Genomic DNA, 17,451 nt, shown 5'->3' on the forward strand with positions numbered 1-17,451 from the left:
GGGTCCGGGTCAACTGTGGGGGGGGGCTTACCGGATGAATAACCAGAGGGATCTAGATGAAGTCAAGATTGACTGGGCATACTGGAGACTAATTGGAAATAACTGGGAATTTCCCTCACGTGAGCATATTTTAGTATATATGTGCGTTAAAGCTGGCAAAGTCGTACGGAAGCTACGTGAAGTAGGTTTGCTCCAGTAACCTCTTAAAATTACGAGTATACTTATGCGCGGTAGTTGAATTTAAAATCATGTGTGCTCCCGATTTAAAATTCCAGTATATCTCCGCTCACGCACCGATATGAGCATGTATGGGCACACGCGATCATTTTAAAATTAGCCTATCAATGAATACTTTTATCCGGCTAACTTTGCTATCCAGACTGTGCCTGAATATGGACCTTGTCTTTTTTAGTTATCCATTTTGTTTTTGATGTATTTTTATTTCTATTGTGTGTTAGTGTTCCCGGCTCACAAGAATGCCCCATGAGCTGCCATACTCACCCTGATGCAGCTGAAAGGCTCCAACCACTGTGCAGCAGGAATGCCGCTGAGCCCAGCTCCTCATGCCATCATGCCACCGCTGGCCTGGCTCCTCCTAGGGCGCGTGTGTGCACGCAGTGCCTGCTCTTAAAGGGCCCACAGTGGGAAAATTCTCACAGCGCCTTCTGATGACGTCGACTAGCCTTCCCTACATAAGGGCTCCGCAGACAGCTCACCATTGCCTCATGGGTTTCCTGCCTTTCAGTGCATGTTGCCAACATTCTTGAGTTCCTGTGTCTTCATCATTGTCTTCTCAACCTTGTCCAGTCTTGTCTGCCTAGTGCAGCCTTCCTTGTCCATCTTGTTCATTGTCTTCTGTGTGTCTCCGTCCTCCCTTGGCCTGACTCCTGAATTCTGACCTTGTGCCTGGACCTGACTACATTTTGCCTGCTACCTGGATCTGACCTCGTGCCTGGACCTGACTATTTGCCTGCTGCCTGGACCTGACCCCTTGCCCAGACTTGACCACTCTTGCCTGTCACCTGCCCTGAACTTGGCCCACCTTCAGTCCTATCTATCTATTGCAGGCCCTGGTCCCGGTATACATTTGGACTCTCTCTAGCAACCACCCTAGGGACACTCCTGCCAGCAAACAGAACTCAAGGGCTCAACCTACAGGGAAGGCAGCTGGGATATGTGAACAATTCTGGTCGCCACATTTCAAAAAATATATAGTTGCGATGGAGAAGGTACAGAGAAGGGCAACCAAAATGATAAAGGGGATGGAACAGCTACCCTATGAGGAAAGGCTGAAGAGGTTAGGGCTGTTCAGCTTGAAGAAGAGACGGCTGAGGGGGGATCTGAAAGAAGTCTTTAAAATCATGAGAGGTCTTGAACGAGTAGATGTGACTCGGTTATTTACACTTTCAGATAATAGAAGGACTAGGGGGCACTCTATGAAGTTAGCAAGTAGCACATTTAAGACTAATCAGAGAAAATTCTTTTTCACTCAACGCACAATTAAGCACTGGAATTTGTTCCCAGAGGATGTGGTTAGTGCAGTTAGTGTAGCTGGGTTTTAAAAAAGTTTGGATAAGTTCTTGGAGGAGAAGTCCATTAACTGCTATTAATCAAGTTGACTTAGGGAATAGCCACTGCTATTAATTGCATCCGTAGCATGGGATCTTCTTAGTGTTTGGGTAATTGCCAGGTTCTTATGGCCTGGATTGGCCTCTGTTGGAAACAGGATGCTGGGCTTGATGGACCCTTGGCCTGACCCAGCATGGCAATTTCTTATGTTCTTATGTTCTTAAGCTCCAGCCTATCCCGGCATAGGCCTCATAGGTTCACCTACGAGGCTGTGTCAGCTAGGCCGCAGCACCAAGGATTCACACCTACACCATCCTTTACATTGTGCAGTAGTTGTTTTTGTGGAGTTTTGTGATCATAACTTGATGTATTTATTTTTATGATTGCTTTATTTTACCCCGCCTCAGTCATTAGGAGAGTACAGGTGATAAAATACTTTAAAATAAATAAATAAACATTGGATGTAGATGCCTTCTCCCTAAAGGTACCCATACTGCCACACTATCTATCCTTCTCCCACACCCCCTCACCAGCATACCTTTTATCTAGCAAACAAAGTTTTGCTCTTTGCTGTATCATATCCATTATGAAGAATTCAGAGTGCATGTATTGGGAAGCTTGAGTTTACTCTGTCCAACTCACTTCTCAAGAGACTCTGGCCATGATTCACCAAGGTCTTTTCTTACAGACACAAATTGGGTGAAAGGCCTTAGTGAATCAGACTCTATACTTTGATTTATCTCAGTAATCTATGGTTGGGGTTTTGTTTTTTTTACTCTTTCTGCCAAGCTAAAGAGTTGCTTTGCATTTTCACTCAATGGCTTCCTAGGCTGAAAGCTAATCGTCTTCTCCACAGGTAGCAGGTGCTATTACTCCATTGATGTCCATGACATAAAATTCAGTTGAACACAAGCCATGATCCTGAATGTCTGTGCAAGCAGCATACACTTAGTACCTCAACAGGCTCGTCTTGAAGCTGCCCCTCCTCTTGGTGGCTGTGGTGGGTGGGTCCTGGCTTCATACGCACTCCCTTTTCTTCTTCCCCCCCCCCCCCCCCCCCCTTGTCCCTGATATTAATCTACACGCCACCTCTGATGCCAGAGAATCTCCCAACACGCAGCGGTGAAGAGTAGCAAACGAAGCCGGCAAGAAAAAGACTTTCCAGGAATTTCCTACAGGGAAAAGAAAACCTCACACAAGTATTGTTTTATTATTTTGTGACTAAAAGCCTGGGCATAAAGTTCTATTTGCAGAATACGTTATTCATTTTTAGAAAAATGAATTACATCTATAATGAAGAGTTGAAAAATTGTTCATTTGTTTTTTCTTTATTAATTCTGTCATCTTGTTAGATTGGGTGTATTTGAAGCTTGTGTGCTTAACAAGAAAAATGTTCAAATATTCTTCTGTAGCTGAATGCATAACTGAACAGATTATACTGGATGATATGAAGGAGCTTTACCATCTGTTAGGGAAGAATTGAGTATTGAAGATTCAATTTAAAGTACTTATCTGATATCATGTTTTTTTAATTATTTGCATAAAACAATTTATATATCAGTCAAGACAAATCTGAAAAGTAGATGTCATGGTTTAAACTTGGAAAAAAAAGGAAACAAACATTCAAATAAGCAATATACATTCCCCATGCGCCGTGTTTCTTGCCTGCTATACACATGTTTGTTACGTATTTACCACAGATAATTGCCGCTCACTTTTGAAAAATAATCTTCTTTTATTCTTTTTTACCCTTTCAGAAATGACCCCCAGGAAAATGAGCGCAATGCTTTTGAGCTCCACCTCTCTGAGTTCTTTCCATGAGGACAAAGCCCAAGAAATCTCCTGCTCGCAGGACTCCTTGTTCTCGGCGCTGCGTGCCAGCAGCCAATCGGCGGGCGAGGGTGCCCCGGCGCCTCAGACCACCTCCCTTCTGTCCCTGCTCTACTTTATCCTTGCCGCTTTCGTCGGCAGCGCGATCCTGCTGGCGGAGATGCAGCATCACAGTCCCCAGAGCCAGAAGGTGCACGCCTTCCTGACCGGGCTCATGCTGACCTCCTCTGCCTGGATGCTCTGGTTCGGGTGGAATTCGGCTAAGAACAAGAAGCTGAAAATGCACCAAGACCATCAGGCCGGTGCCAGCTGGTTAAAAGGTAGGGCCCTTTGTAAGCCTTAGCAGCAGAGTTTGCACTCACCGCCCTGTGGGTTACTTAATTGCATATTTATTTGGCAGGAGGTGACAAGTTTACAGGGGTCGTTAAAGACAGTGCAGAACAAGAGGGTTGAGTTTGCAAAAGTTCGAAACTTGTATATGGTAGCGTCAATCATCAAGGCTTCAACTCTGACTGTGATGATTGGTGCAACTGCTCACTATTAGCACATGTCCAGTATGGACTGGATCTTCAAAGGCATTTGCAGTAGACCATGTTTAATGCACATAAAAAAACTGAAAACCTGGCTGTTCACTCAAGCATATCGCTGAAGAAACCTTCTTCTTCCAGCACCGTCTATCTCCCCTCTCCCTAGTACCTCCCCTCCTTGTTCCCCCCCACCTTACCACCCAGTCTCATCCTCAGTCCCTCTCACAATGGAACTGTTCTGCCAGAATCCGTTCATACAATTAACTTATTATGCCAGAAACTGATCATTCAATTAACTTTTGAAAGCTGAACCACTAAGTGAACGTACATGCTCTATTATCTAATCAACTGCTCTCTGCTCATTGTTTTTTACTGTTTAATCTCTCCTTCATTTTCTAATGACCAAGTTCTACATTCCCTGTTTTATTGTAACTTTTGCGCCTGCTGTGTTAATTGGTTCTCCCCTAGTTTATTGTAAACCGGTACGATAAGACTTGTCTTGAGCATCGGTATATTAAAAGAATTTAAATAAATAAATAAATAAATAAACTAGCAGATAGAAAATAGCCCAGGGCTCAGTGCGCCCAGAAGTAGGCACAAAACCCGGTTTCACGTGTTCTTTTGCACAAACCGGGGAGAGGCATTCTGGAAGTCAGGGTTGCAACTGTCGCACCAGTTAACCTATGCGGGTTACACGCACTCCAGGAGAGAGGGGGTGCCGGCATGGCCATTTGGCTAGGGCTCACAATGTTGTTGGGCAAAATTTTAAAAAGAGCTAAATATATCTATTTCTAACATGTATAAATGAAAATCTCAATTGTAATTGAAGAATTTGCTAACAAAAAAGCTCGTAAAGCCTTCTTAAATAAATAAAATGATTTGGGAAATTTAGAAAACGATTTCTCTTATTAAGTATCACGTCAGAACCTTACATAGGGGCCTACTTTACTTAGCTGGCACGGGCCTAATTCCTGCTGTCTCCGGCCCTGGTTACACACCCTCCGAAGAAGAGGTGTAACTTTTGTGTGACTTATTCTGCACCCCCACCACCCATCAAGCCAAATCCCTTTGTGCCAAAAAAGGGTATACGCAGACTTTATTCAACCATTATAAAAGTATCCTCTAATTTTATGTGCATAAGTACCCTTTGAAAATGCTTCCCTGATTGGCCAGATACGGAGAAGAACTGTCCACTCACAAAGTTACACCTGGAGTATAGCTTGTGCACGGTAACCTCCGCACATACTTTTGAAAATATAAAAGTATGTGACTTAAGTCGTATCCCCATCCCAATTCCACCCTCTGTATCGTCTATTCCCAGTGCCCATAAAATGCACACGAAACTAGGTTATTAGTGGACTTTATGGGCACCTGGCCCCCGTGTTGATTTTCAATATGACGCTTAATGTGTCCCCGGACACGGACACCGTGTTTCGCCGAGGAGGGCTGTGTCGGAAGGGACAAAAGAATGTTTATTCATACATTTGCACGAGTTTCTGTCAGACACTATTGAGTATATCCGGCTAACTATAGCTCCCTTAGGATAGCTCTTTGGCTTGACCAGACTTAGCTGGCTAAGTCATCCAGCTAACTGAATATCTGGCTGGTTAACTCAGCTTCCCCCAGTTACACCCTCAGAATGCCCCTAATTTAGCTGTCAGACAGAAACTTGTGCAAATGTGTGAATAAACATTCTTTTGTCCCTCCCGACGCAGCCCTCTTCGGCGAAGCACAGTGTCCGTATCGGGGGGGGGACACATCTTAAATTGCTGTTTCAAACTGCCTTGAATTCAGGAGTCCTTTGAAATGTTAATTTGTGCAGGTTTTAAAAGACAGAAATAAAGAGAACCGTTGTTAATTGAAAAGAGAAGGACTTTGAATTTTCCGCATTCCTCTTTTCTCTGGTTTATACATGGAGTGTGGACCTAACTCCCTTGATAGCAATTTGGCTTGACATTCAGTCCAGGACATTTTTTTTCTCAGGCTGCAAAGACATCTTCCCCCATGCATAATTTTTTGCACACCCAGTTTTGCAGTGCAGCCATGACTGGGTTTCAGAAGGGCCAGAAAAATTAATGAAAGATATACGGACACATAGAATCTGATGGCAGAAAACATCCCTAAGGCCCATCCAGTCCCAGTTTCATTCCTGAGGCAATGCCATGGAGCCCAGTTGATCTCTGGTTTTCCTTTCACATCTTTATAACTAGGGATCTTCTGTGAAAATGTGAAGTCTTTTACCTAGTAAACCACTCAGATTTCAATGTTATTCTAGGCTAGCAAGAACTTATTCATGTAGCGGTTGATTGATTCGTTTTGAAGACAGAAAGGAGACTGAGGTAAATAGCTATTTGGGTAGCCTAATGGCTAAAAATAGTTGCTATTCAGAGCTGGAATAGCGGCTGGAAGGAAGGCCAAACAGGGAAAAATGGGCATTTCAAGCCAGATGTACTTAATGTTTTTCCCGTAGACACATAAAAATGGGGACGATACTTTGCTACATCTGGCCCTAAATGAGGCAGCCTACACTGCTCCAAGCCACAGTATGCATTAGCTGACTTGTTGCCGGTCACGAACTTCATTATCTGTTATCAGACATATAATGTCACTCAGGGGACATTGGTCCCCTGTATAAAATGCAGGGAAATCACCCTCAGCATGCTCAAGTCATGATAACAGTGCAGTCTAAGGGAAAGAAGCCAAAACTCCTTGGCCATTCTTCTGTCTCTGCATCACCTTATTTGCATATATTGTGAAACATTTATTCATCCCAGCTCCCTAGGAATTGATGGGGGAAAATGCCAGCCCAGCACTGAAATACATACAAAAATGGTTATTATAGTAAAAAAAGAAACTGAAAATGCATTAGCAAGCTGCGGGATAGCAGGAAGAAGTGACGGGGTTAGGGTTCACTGCTGGTTAACAGAGGGCCCTCAAGTCTCTGAGGGCCCAATGGACCAACTGTGTCTAAGGGAGGTGATCCACCTCATGAGTTTTCTCTCTATGTTTTTGTCATTTTCCATCATGGAAACTGATGTGTCTGCAAATGCCTTTTCATGTGGTGCCTACCTCTGCCTAGTATTGCTGGTGTAGCCCTTGCTATGTTCTTCTCTCTTGTTTATGTGTGTCTTTTGGTCCAACTTTAGCACAGTGCCTGTTCCCTCCTTCTGTCCCTCTCTGTTGTGCTGTGGCAGTGTTTCCTTATTGTGCTTTGGGCATAGTTTTCTGTTGTATGCAATGAAAAGGCAAGGGCTGTTTCTGAGTTCCCTGAGTAGTTTCTGCCTTGTTGTTTATCTTTGTCTTTCATGGTTACATTGCATGTCTTTTCTGTGCATCCTGCTTTTGTTTTGTTTGTTCACATGTTCTTAGGGTAATTGTAATTTATTTCCATGTCTTTTTTTCCCTCTAAGTCCTCAGAACATGCAGTAGCTTCTCCAGAGGACCAGTGGATGCAGTCATGCATTCCCAGGGCTGTTTCTAGTGGTGCAGAGAGGCCCCCATTAGTGGTGTAGTCGTATTTGCTGCCTTTTTTACTGTATGACTATCCTTTCTTCTCGCTTTCAACCTCACCTAGATATGTCTACGCTCATGCTCTGCCTCTAGGAGCAGCAGCAGTAGGAGGAAAAGGATGTCCACCGGAGGTGGGGAGGAATTTTCCTAACACGTAGGCTGCAGAAGCTCAGCATTCTCTTTTCCCTCCCTCCTCCTCTGGAAAATGGGCCACAATTTTAATATTTTAGGGGGTTCCTACTCCTTTGGACTTCCAGCTCAAACTGGAACCAGCTTCTATTGGGCTACAGTGCCGAAAACCAACATTCACAATCTTCAGAGATTTTTCTATTTTATACATTTCCTCTAACCCAGCCATGGCAGTGACAGTCCTCAGCCAGGGACCACCCACCACAGCTCCCTCCAAAATCTGGGTGCATGCATGCACTTTATTTTGTGACAGTAGGTGTCACTTTTGAGCGATGGCTGAGACTCCCTCCCTCAGTGGGCTAGGAACATTTCTGTAGGATCTCTAGTCCCAGCCCAAGGATCAGAAGCCGGGTCTAGGAATCAAACCTGAGTCTTTTGCATGGCAATATGCAATAAAAACATCCTTTGTAAGATATATATATATCTATATTATTTCAGGAACATTCAAGGTAAAAAAGCATGCAATGGAGTCAGTTGGACTATTAGATGATCAAGGGGTAAAAGGGGCACTTAATGATGAAAAACCCATAGCAGAGAGACTAAATGAATTCTTTGCTTCAGTAATTACTGAGATGTAAGAGATTTATCCCTGCCAGAAATGATATTCAAAGGTGATGATTCAGAGGAACTGAAATAAATCTCAGTGAGCCTGGAAGATGTACTAGGGCAAACTGACAAACTAAAGAGTAGCAGATCATCTGAATCAGATATACATTTACATTTATTTAAAAAAAACCAAAAGGTATACATCCCAGAGTGCTGAAAGAACTGAGAAATGAAATTGCAGACCTGTTATTGGAAATTTGTAAACTATCAGTAACATTATCTATGGTACCTGAAGACTGGAGAATTGCCAATTTAACGCCAATTTTTAAAAAGGGATCAAAGGGTGATCCAGGAAACTACAGACCAGTGAGTCTTATATTTGTGCCAGGAAAAATGATTGAAACATATAGATAAGCATAGTTTAATAGGACAAAGCCAATGTAGAGTTAGTCTTGTCTCAAAAATTTGCTACACTTTTTTTTTTTTTAGGGAATATATAAACATGTGGATAAAAGTGAGCCAGTTTATACAGTGTATCTGGATTTCCAGAAAGCATTTAACAAAGTCCATCATGAGAGACTTCTTAGGAAATTAGAAAGTCATAGAGTAGGTGGCAGTTTCCTAGTGTGGATTGCCAACTGGTTAAAAGATAGAAAACACAGCTAAACAGTAAATTTTCCCAATGAAAAAGGTGAATAGTGGAGTACCCCAGGGATCTGTTCTGGGACTGATGCTTTTAATATATTTAAAAATGACCTGGAAATGGGAACAACAAGTGAGGTGATCAAATTTGCAGATGACACAAAATTATTCAAAGTTGTCAAATAACAAGAGGATTGTGAGAAATTGCAAGAAGACATTGCAAAACTGGGAAACTGGGCATGCAAATGGCAAATGAAATTTAATGTACATAAGTGCAAAGCTATGCACTTATGGAAGAGAAAGCTAAATTAAGAACATAAGAAATTCCCATGCTGGGTCAGAACAAGGGTCCATCAAGCCCAGCATCCTGTTTCCAAAAGAGGTCAAACCAGGCCACAAGAACCTGGCAATTATAGCTACAAAATGCAAGATTCCACATTAGGAGTCACCACTCAGGAAAAGGATCTTGGTGTCATCATTGAAAATACCTTAATCTTCTGCTCAGTGTGCAGCAGCAGCCAAGAAAGCAAATAGAATGCTAGGGATTATTAGGAAAGGAATGGAGAATAAAACAGAGAATATCAGAATGCCTCTGTATCGCTCCATGGTGCGACCTCATCTTGAGTATTGTGTGCAGTTCTGGTCACCACATCTCAAGAAAGATATAGCAGAATTAGAAAAGGTACAAGAGAAGGGCAAACAAAATGATAAAGGGAATGGAACAATTTCTCTATGAAGAAAGGCTAAAGAGGTTAGGACTCTTCAGCTTGGAGAAGAGACGGTTGAGGGGAGATACGATAGAGGTCTATAAAATAATGAGAACATAAGAAATTGCCATGCTGGGTCAGACCAAGGGTCCATCAAGCCCAGCATCCTGTTTCCAACAGTGGCCAATCCAGGCCATAAGAACCTGGCAAGTACCCAAAAATAAAGTCTATCCCATGCTACTGATGCTAGTAATAGCAGTGGCTATTCCCTAAGGAGCGGATTTTAAAAGGCCTACGCGCATAAATTCTTCCAGATTTACGCGCGCAGGGCCCTCGCGCACCGGCGCGCCTATTTTGCATAGGCCTCCGGTGCGCGTAAAGCCCCGGGACGCGCGCTTTCGAAAAGGGGCGGAAGGGGGCGTGTCCGGGGCATTCCCGAAACGACGTGGCGTTTCGGGGGCGGGCCCGGGGACGTGGCGCCGGCCCGGGGGCGTGGTCGAGGCCTCTGGACCAGCCCCCGGGACCAGAGGACGGAGCGGGGCTGCCGGCCAGTGCGCGCAAAGTTAAGGGGGGGTTTAGATAGGGCCGGGGGGGTGGGTTAGGTAGGGGAAGGGAGAGGAAGGTGAGGGGAGGGCGAAGGAAAGTTCCCTCCAAGGCCGCTCCGAAATCGGAGTGGCCTCGGACGGAATGGAGGCAGGCTGCGCGGCTCGGATTTTATAAGATACGCGCGGCTACGCGCGTATCTTATAAAATCCAGCATACATTTGTTCGCGCCTGCTGCTCAAACAAAAGTACGCGCTCGTGTATTGTTTGAAGATCTACCTCAGCGTAAACTTGATTAATAGCCGTTAATGGACTTCTTCTCCAAGAACTTACCCAAACCTTTTTTGAACCCAGCTACACTAACTGCACTAACCTCATCCTCTGGCAACAAATTCCAGAGTGTAATGGAACAAATAAACATTAATAAATTGTTTATTCTTTCAAAAAGTACAAAGATTAGGGGACACACAATGAAGATATTGGGTAATACAATTAAAACTAATGAGAGAAAATATTTTTACTCAATGCATAATTAAAGCTCTGGAATTCGGTGCCAGAGGATGTAGTGAAAACTATTAGTATAGCTATGTTTAAAAAAGGTTTGGACAAGTTTCTGGAGGAAAAGTCCATTAACAATTATTAAGGGAGAGTTGCAAAATTCCACTGCTTATTCTTGGGAAAAGCAGCTTGGAATCTGTCTACCCCTTGGGATCCTACCAGGTACTTGTGACCTGGCTTGGCCTCTGTTGGAAACAGGATACTGGGCTTGATGGACCCTTAGTCTGACTCAGTATGGCAAGCCTTATGTTCTTATCTTCTTATGTACATTTGGTGTCCTTTGTGGGTTTTGCAAGGCCTAGTGGTGTGAGTGCAAATGTACAAGGTAGGCACAAATATTGTATATATTTAAGAATGATTGTGAGAAAGAGGTATGACTAGGACGGTGGGAGGAAGACGTGTGGATCAGTGGTGGATTTAACCCTCTGGCTCTGCCCCTCCCCCCCCCCCCCCCCCCCGCCTCCAAAATCGTGAGATGCAGCATGCCCATAGGAGTTGCTCCTAGATGTTGTGCCAGCAGCTCATCTGGCCTAAAATAAAAACAGACCTGCAGAGGAGCTCCCACTGCCAATGACGGTGACAGGGTGGACATCTGGTGGTAGAGTGGCTGCCCCTAGACAGTTCCCTATTCTGCCTATTGAAAAGTCCATCCCAGGTGTGGAAAGTGCGCTAAAATGCTTGTCTAGGAAGGGAATATAAATGCCATTTTTCAACTGCTGCGGCCACCCTGGTACTCTTTCTTGAAAGGGTGTAGTCAGGGAAGAGACTGAGTGGAACGATCAGGGTGATGGCGATAATTCCGTGTGTAAGGGGGAAGTGGTTAAGGGTCTAGCATACTGAGTCAGTTCGCTAGCCCTGAAACACCACCCTCCCTTCATGGAGAAACATCTTTTTTTTTTTTTTTTTGCAAAACGGTTTTTATTGGTTTTCAACATATACATTACATTGACATGTTTCGAACTATCATCAGGTTATCCCCCCCCCCCTCTCTCCCCCTGTGCCAGTCTCTCGTTCCCTGCCAACAGTCCAGGCAACCCCATGAACATATTCAATTCACCCAGAATACTGATGTCTTAAGCGTTCAAAATTTGACTGCGAAGTCTGTGAGATAACGATTGAATATAAGAGTCCCAAATAGTTAGAAAACGACGTTCACGTTGAAAGGATGTTGTCCCCCACTGCTTGTCCATCATCATCAGCTGATGAAACAGGTTCCTCCAGTGCCAATAGGATGGTGAAGCGGCAGACCTCCAGTTGCAGAGTATAACCTTTTTCCCCACCGCAAAATCCTTCCGCAGCATCAATCGTGGCCCCTGTCCCCGGATGAGAGTCAATGGTATTTGACCAAATAATATCATACAGAAAGAACAGGGAAGAACAACATCTAATAGATTGGAAAGATAATGCAGCACTCGTAGCCAAAACCTCTTCACCCGAGAACAAGCCCAAAACATGTGGAGCAGATTGCCCTCGAGAGCCTGGCACTTCCCACAGGTGCCTGTTGAAACAAGTTGGTAGTATACCGCCCTGGTTGGTGGGATATACGCCCCCCACAGGAATTTAAACTGCATTTCCCTATAATAAGTATTGGAGGAGACAGTGGATAAGTGGCGAAAACAGCTGCGTATCATAGACGCTTTAACCTCCGTCCAGCCCTCCCTATGCCACCAGGCTTCTAAAATCGTGGCTATGTCATTCTGTCGGGTCCCCGTCAGCTTTTTATAGAATTGAGATAAAGTGGGGGACTTGGACGCAGTCAATGCAAGAAAGGTTTCTACGGAACCAAAAAGACTCGGCTCCAGGCTAGGTGGGGGAAGGGACCTAATATAATGTCGTACCTGTAGGTAGGAAAATACCTGGGTCGAGGGCAATCCATATTGTTGTGTTAACATGGAATGAGTTAATAACTGACCTTCCCCATCAAACAGATGTCCCAAGTGGGTAATACCCCGATCCATCCAGACTGGAAAACTAGCTGACGTTGAGCCTGGAGTGAAATCGGGATTCCCCCGAAGGGGCAACAAATAGGCACAAACAGGAGGAAGCTTCAGTAATTTCATAGTGACCCGCCAGGTGACCCGTAAAGGGGTAAAAAGAGCCTCCACAGGGGGGGGGTAGGCGAACCCACCATGACCCCCCTGCAGGACATACCCCAAATCAACCGGGGCCACTAAAGTTTGTTCCGCTGACAGATTGATGTAATTAGATTGCCTTGTGAGCCAATCCCGTACAAGTCTAAGATTACTGGCTAGATTATAAAGACGGAGATTGGGTACACTCAATCCGCCCGATCCCCACCGTGCCTGAAGACAGCGAAGAGGTATACGCGCCCGTCTCCCCTGCCACAAAAACCCCCGCAGAATCTTCTCCAACTGCTTTATGTCAGTTGCTTTCAAAAGAAAGGGTAAATTTTGAAATAAAAAAAGCCATTGCGGCAAAATAAGCATCTTGAAAAGATTAAGCCGACCTAAAAGAGAAAGTGGCAAAACACGCCACGCCTCCAACCGCTCTTTTGTTCTTCTCAAAAGCGGGGTAACATTACAGTTATATAAGGAGCTTAATTGGGCCGGAAGAAATATACCCAAATAACGGATTTGAGAAGTGGCCCAGGTCATGGAAAAATCGGATCCCCAACTATCTTTAAGGGACGGGGGAAATGGAAGGGCTTCAGATTTTCCATGGTTCAGCTTAAACCCCGAGAAAGAGCTAAAGTCTGTAAAAAGAGACAACAATGAGGACAGTGACTCCCTGGGATGTGTCAGGAGCACCAAGAGGTCGTCAGCAAATGCTGCATATTTAAAGGTCTCAGTCTGAAACCGTACCCCCTTAATGTTTTGTGCAGTTTGGATCGCTAGCAACAATGGTTCGAACTGTAAAACAAACAATAACGGGGACAGAGGGCAACCCTGTCTCGTGCCTCGGGTAATAGGAAAGGGTTCGGATTGGGAGCCATTCGCCACAATAGCGGCCAGGGGTCCATGATATAATAATTGAATAGCTTGGTAAAAAAAACCCTCAATCCCCACCTGATGGAGAAGTGGAAACAAATAGCTCCATTCTACACGGTCAAACGCCTTTTCGGCATCGAAACTGACCACCAGATGAGGAATACTATCATTTTGACACAGCGTCCGGCCAATTAACACCTTACGGATATTAGTTAAGGCGTATCGGTGTCTAGTAAACCCCACCTGTCCGGGACCCACCAAGTTGGGAAGAATGGTGGCCAACCGATCGGCCATAATTTTGGCTAAGAATTTTTGATCCACATTTAGTAACGAGATCGGGCGATATGAGCCAGGTTGAAGGGGATCCTTACCTGGCTTAGGAATTAAAGTGACAAGAGCCGTATTCATATGGGGAGGATAGGAGCCGTGTGCAATGAGTGCATTGAAATTGCTGGTAAGAGGGCCAACCAGGGAATCCAGCATGGTTTTATAAAATTCGGCCACATAGCCATCTGGTCCTGGGGCTTTGTATTTTTTCCCCCCTTGAATGACCAAGCGCACCTCCTCTTCAGAAACAGGCCTATTAAGCCAAGTCTGCTGATCCCCCGTGATGGAGGGAATAGGTACATTGGCACAAAACTGTTCACGCATTCGGGAACTAGTCGGCCCCTGCGAATACAGGGAGGCATAATAATCGTAAAATATACGCAAAATAGAGGGAGTATCCCGCACCAGGTCCCCCCCAGGGGTATATAACGCCGTAATATACCGGGAAGCCTGATGTGATCGTACCAAATTCGCCATCATCTTCCCCGGCTTATTTCCATATTGAAACAGGCGGTACCTATAATATGCCATACTTTTCTTTGCCCGCTGATGCAGCAGTGTGTTGAGCTCAGCCTGAATAGCAAAGTATCGGGTCCGATGCTGGTTCGTAGGAGACTGCTGTAGAGCCTGTCCAGCCCGCCGAAGTTGGTCATGTAAACCCATTAAGCGTTTATCCATTAATTTCCTACGGCGAGCCACGAAGGCTATCACATCTCCTCTCAGCACTGCCTTCGCTGTATACCAAAACAACATCGGGTCCGATACATGTTCCCCATTAAACTGAAGATAGTCATTCCATTTTGAACGAAGATAATCATGAAATGTACGATCTCCCTCCAAGTACACAGGATAGCGCCACCAACGGCCCACAGAGGAGAACAAGGACATCTGTATTTCCAACCCAATTGGAGCATGATCTGACACTACAATGTCATCAATGTCTGCCTGAACTACATTAGTAAACAAGTGAGGACTAATAAAGAAATAATCAATGCGAGACTGCGACGGATGAGCTCTGGACACATGTGTAAATGTTTTTTCCAGGGGATGCAGGAGACGCCAAGGATCCAGCAGATGCAAGGATCTTACCAAAAATGTTAGCCCCCTACTAGACTGCTGAGGTATGTGGTGCACACCAACCCTATCAAGAGCAGGGTCCGTAACAGAGTTAAAATCACCACCAAGAATTAGATCTTTGTCCACGTAGGGCAACAAAGAACGGTAAAGCTTTTGAAAGAAACCCAGAGACGGGTTGTTAGGTGCATAGAGGTTACATAAAACAATGGGCTTATGATCCAGTTCTGCAACCAGAATCAGGTACCTCCCCTGAGGATCCCTGATCTCTTGATGGACACATAGGGGAACCGTTTTATGAATGAGGATGGCTACACCAGCGGATCTAGTTGTAGCCGAGGCAAAATGAACCGCCCCCACCCATTGTTGGCACAACTTTTGGTGCTCCAGATCATTAAGGTGTGTCTCCTGGAGAAATGCCACATCCGTCGCCTTCTTCTTTAAAACGGACAGAATTTTTGTTCTCTTAATTGGGGAATTAATGCCACAGACATTCCAGGATACTAACTTCAAGGTTGGTTTAGACATACTTAGGTAATCCCGAGGGACCAAGGCGATATGTGAGAAAACATGACAGAAATCAAAAAGCCAGATGGCCCTCCCAGCGGGAGCCACCGGGCCCAACCATTTGGGGCAAACCTGAGACTGCAAGCTAACAGATGGCACAAAAGGACAGAGACCCAATCCCCACCACCAAAGAGCTGACCCCACGCACACCCCACCCAACCAACCCCTCAACTTTAGTCAAAGAATACCCACCATAAGCCCGCCAAAGAAGGCTAGAGGTCACTCTGTACTAGACAGCCCCCCCACCGGGCAACCCGACCCACCCAGCACCCCATCCCCCTTCTGGACACAACATGCTGTGCATTACAACATAAACTGAACTTCATCATTTATATAACATGTATAACAGCCAAAGTGAACAAGGCTAGAAAATGAGAAAATGCAGAAAAACAAAACATCAAGTCAGCCGAGTCCCGTCACCGACTTAATTTAGCGTGCCTGTAATGGGAGCAAACCACTCATGAGGCTGCTCTGCACCCGTTCAGCCTGCTAGCTCCAGGTTACTCAGGCCCCGAAGGGCAGCTCAGGTTACGTTATGAAATTAAAAGTTGTAAACCAGAGATATTGCTACAGGGAAGTCGCCAAACCAGCTCCCAAACAGGCATCAAAACCGCGAATCAGCTCCGCATAGTCCTCGGCTACTCAGGCAACGGCCGGCGGCAGCTTCGGAGACGCCTCACATCCGTCGGCAAATTTAGAAGCCTCTCCCGGGTCAGTAAACCACTTCACCCCGGTATTCGTGGGCACCCGAAGTTTCGCTGGGTAAACGAGCATCGCCTTGATTCCCAACGCATGTAGACGGGAGCAGGTAGGCGCCATTGCTCGGCGCTGCTGTGAGACCGCCGCCGAAAAATCCTGAAAAACGAGGACTTTCTGATTTTCATATTGCAGCGTTTTACCACCTCTCGTGAGTGCTAAAATTTCAGCTTTGTGAAGGAAATTTAACACCTTCACTATAATTACACGTGGACGAGGATCAGTCGGCTTTTTCAGGCCCAACCGGTGCGCGCGCTCGACACGCACGGGGCCATGAGTATTAGAGAGCTGAAGCACCGAGGGAAGCCACTTCTCAAAAAAAGCTGGTAACTCACGATCGGGTAAGCTCTCAGGGAGGCCTACAAATCGTAGATTCGATCGCCGTGAACGGTTTTCTAGATCTTCCATGCGATCCGACTGACGGTGCACCACCTTTTTAAGGGCCTCAAGCTCTTGTTGCACTGACTGGTGGCCATCTTGAAGATCAGAGATCCGTTGTTCCGCCTCGGCGAAGCATGTCTCAAACGATTGCAGAGAAGACGAGAGGTCGGTAAGTTTCGAGGAAATCAGTGATAATTCAGGTTTGAGAATTTCCTGCATCGCCAGCTTAATCTCGGCGAGGCTAGCCGGCGGGGCCGCATCTGAGGAATGTTCCTCCCCGTCAATCATGGCGTCCGTGGGCCGCACTCGATCTTTTTCCTTCTCTCTATCTTTCTTCAATTGTCGGGTAGTCATGTCGGTCCAGGTGACTCTGTGCTCTTAAGTTAATTCTGCGGTTGTAAAACTGCTAATTATCGCCGCATTTAGGTGCCCGATGGGTCCAGATACCCGGCAGGGGCGCTGAGAAGGGAAAATGTGCGTCTTTCCCCCTCACAGCATCACGTGACCTCCGGAGAAACATCTTTAATAGTAAGCAGGCCATGCAAAAGATTTCTCCAGGTAAGTAAATAGGGAAAAATGAGCTCATTATACCTCCATTTGCATATTTTTAATACATGACCTTGTTTAAGTTTAAAGCAACTGTGATTACGCAAATTGGTAAATAGCGTGGTTGTTAAGTGTGTGTGTTAGTGATAAAGTGAGTTAGCATGTGAGTTAACGATAGCAAAGACTGCTTAATGAGAAAGAGCTTCGCACGACCATATATAGGGATTTATT

At 45.3% G+C, this 17,451-nt stretch overlaps 1 protein-coding gene across 1 annotated transcript in view; it reads left to right on the top strand.

Annotated features, from left to right (window-relative positions):
* Nucleotides 1–17,451, top strand: part of LOC115096225 (proton channel OTOP2-like) — a 40,743-nt gene that overhangs the window by 10,134 nt on the left and 13,158 nt on the right. The window contains exon 2 of the mRNA XM_029610735.1: nucleotides 3,327–3,719. Coding sequence (XP_029466595.1) covers nucleotides 3,327–3,719 — 393 coding nt within the window. The remainder of the gene's footprint in view (nucleotides 1–3,326; nucleotides 3,720–17,451) is intronic.

Source organism: Rhinatrema bivittatum, chromosome 7, assembly GCF_901001135.1.
Source record: "Rhinatrema bivittatum chromosome 7, aRhiBiv1.1, whole genome shotgun sequence".
In the NCBI taxonomy this organism is placed as follows: domain Eukaryota; kingdom Metazoa; phylum Chordata; class Amphibia; order Gymnophiona; family Rhinatrematidae; genus Rhinatrema; species Rhinatrema bivittatum.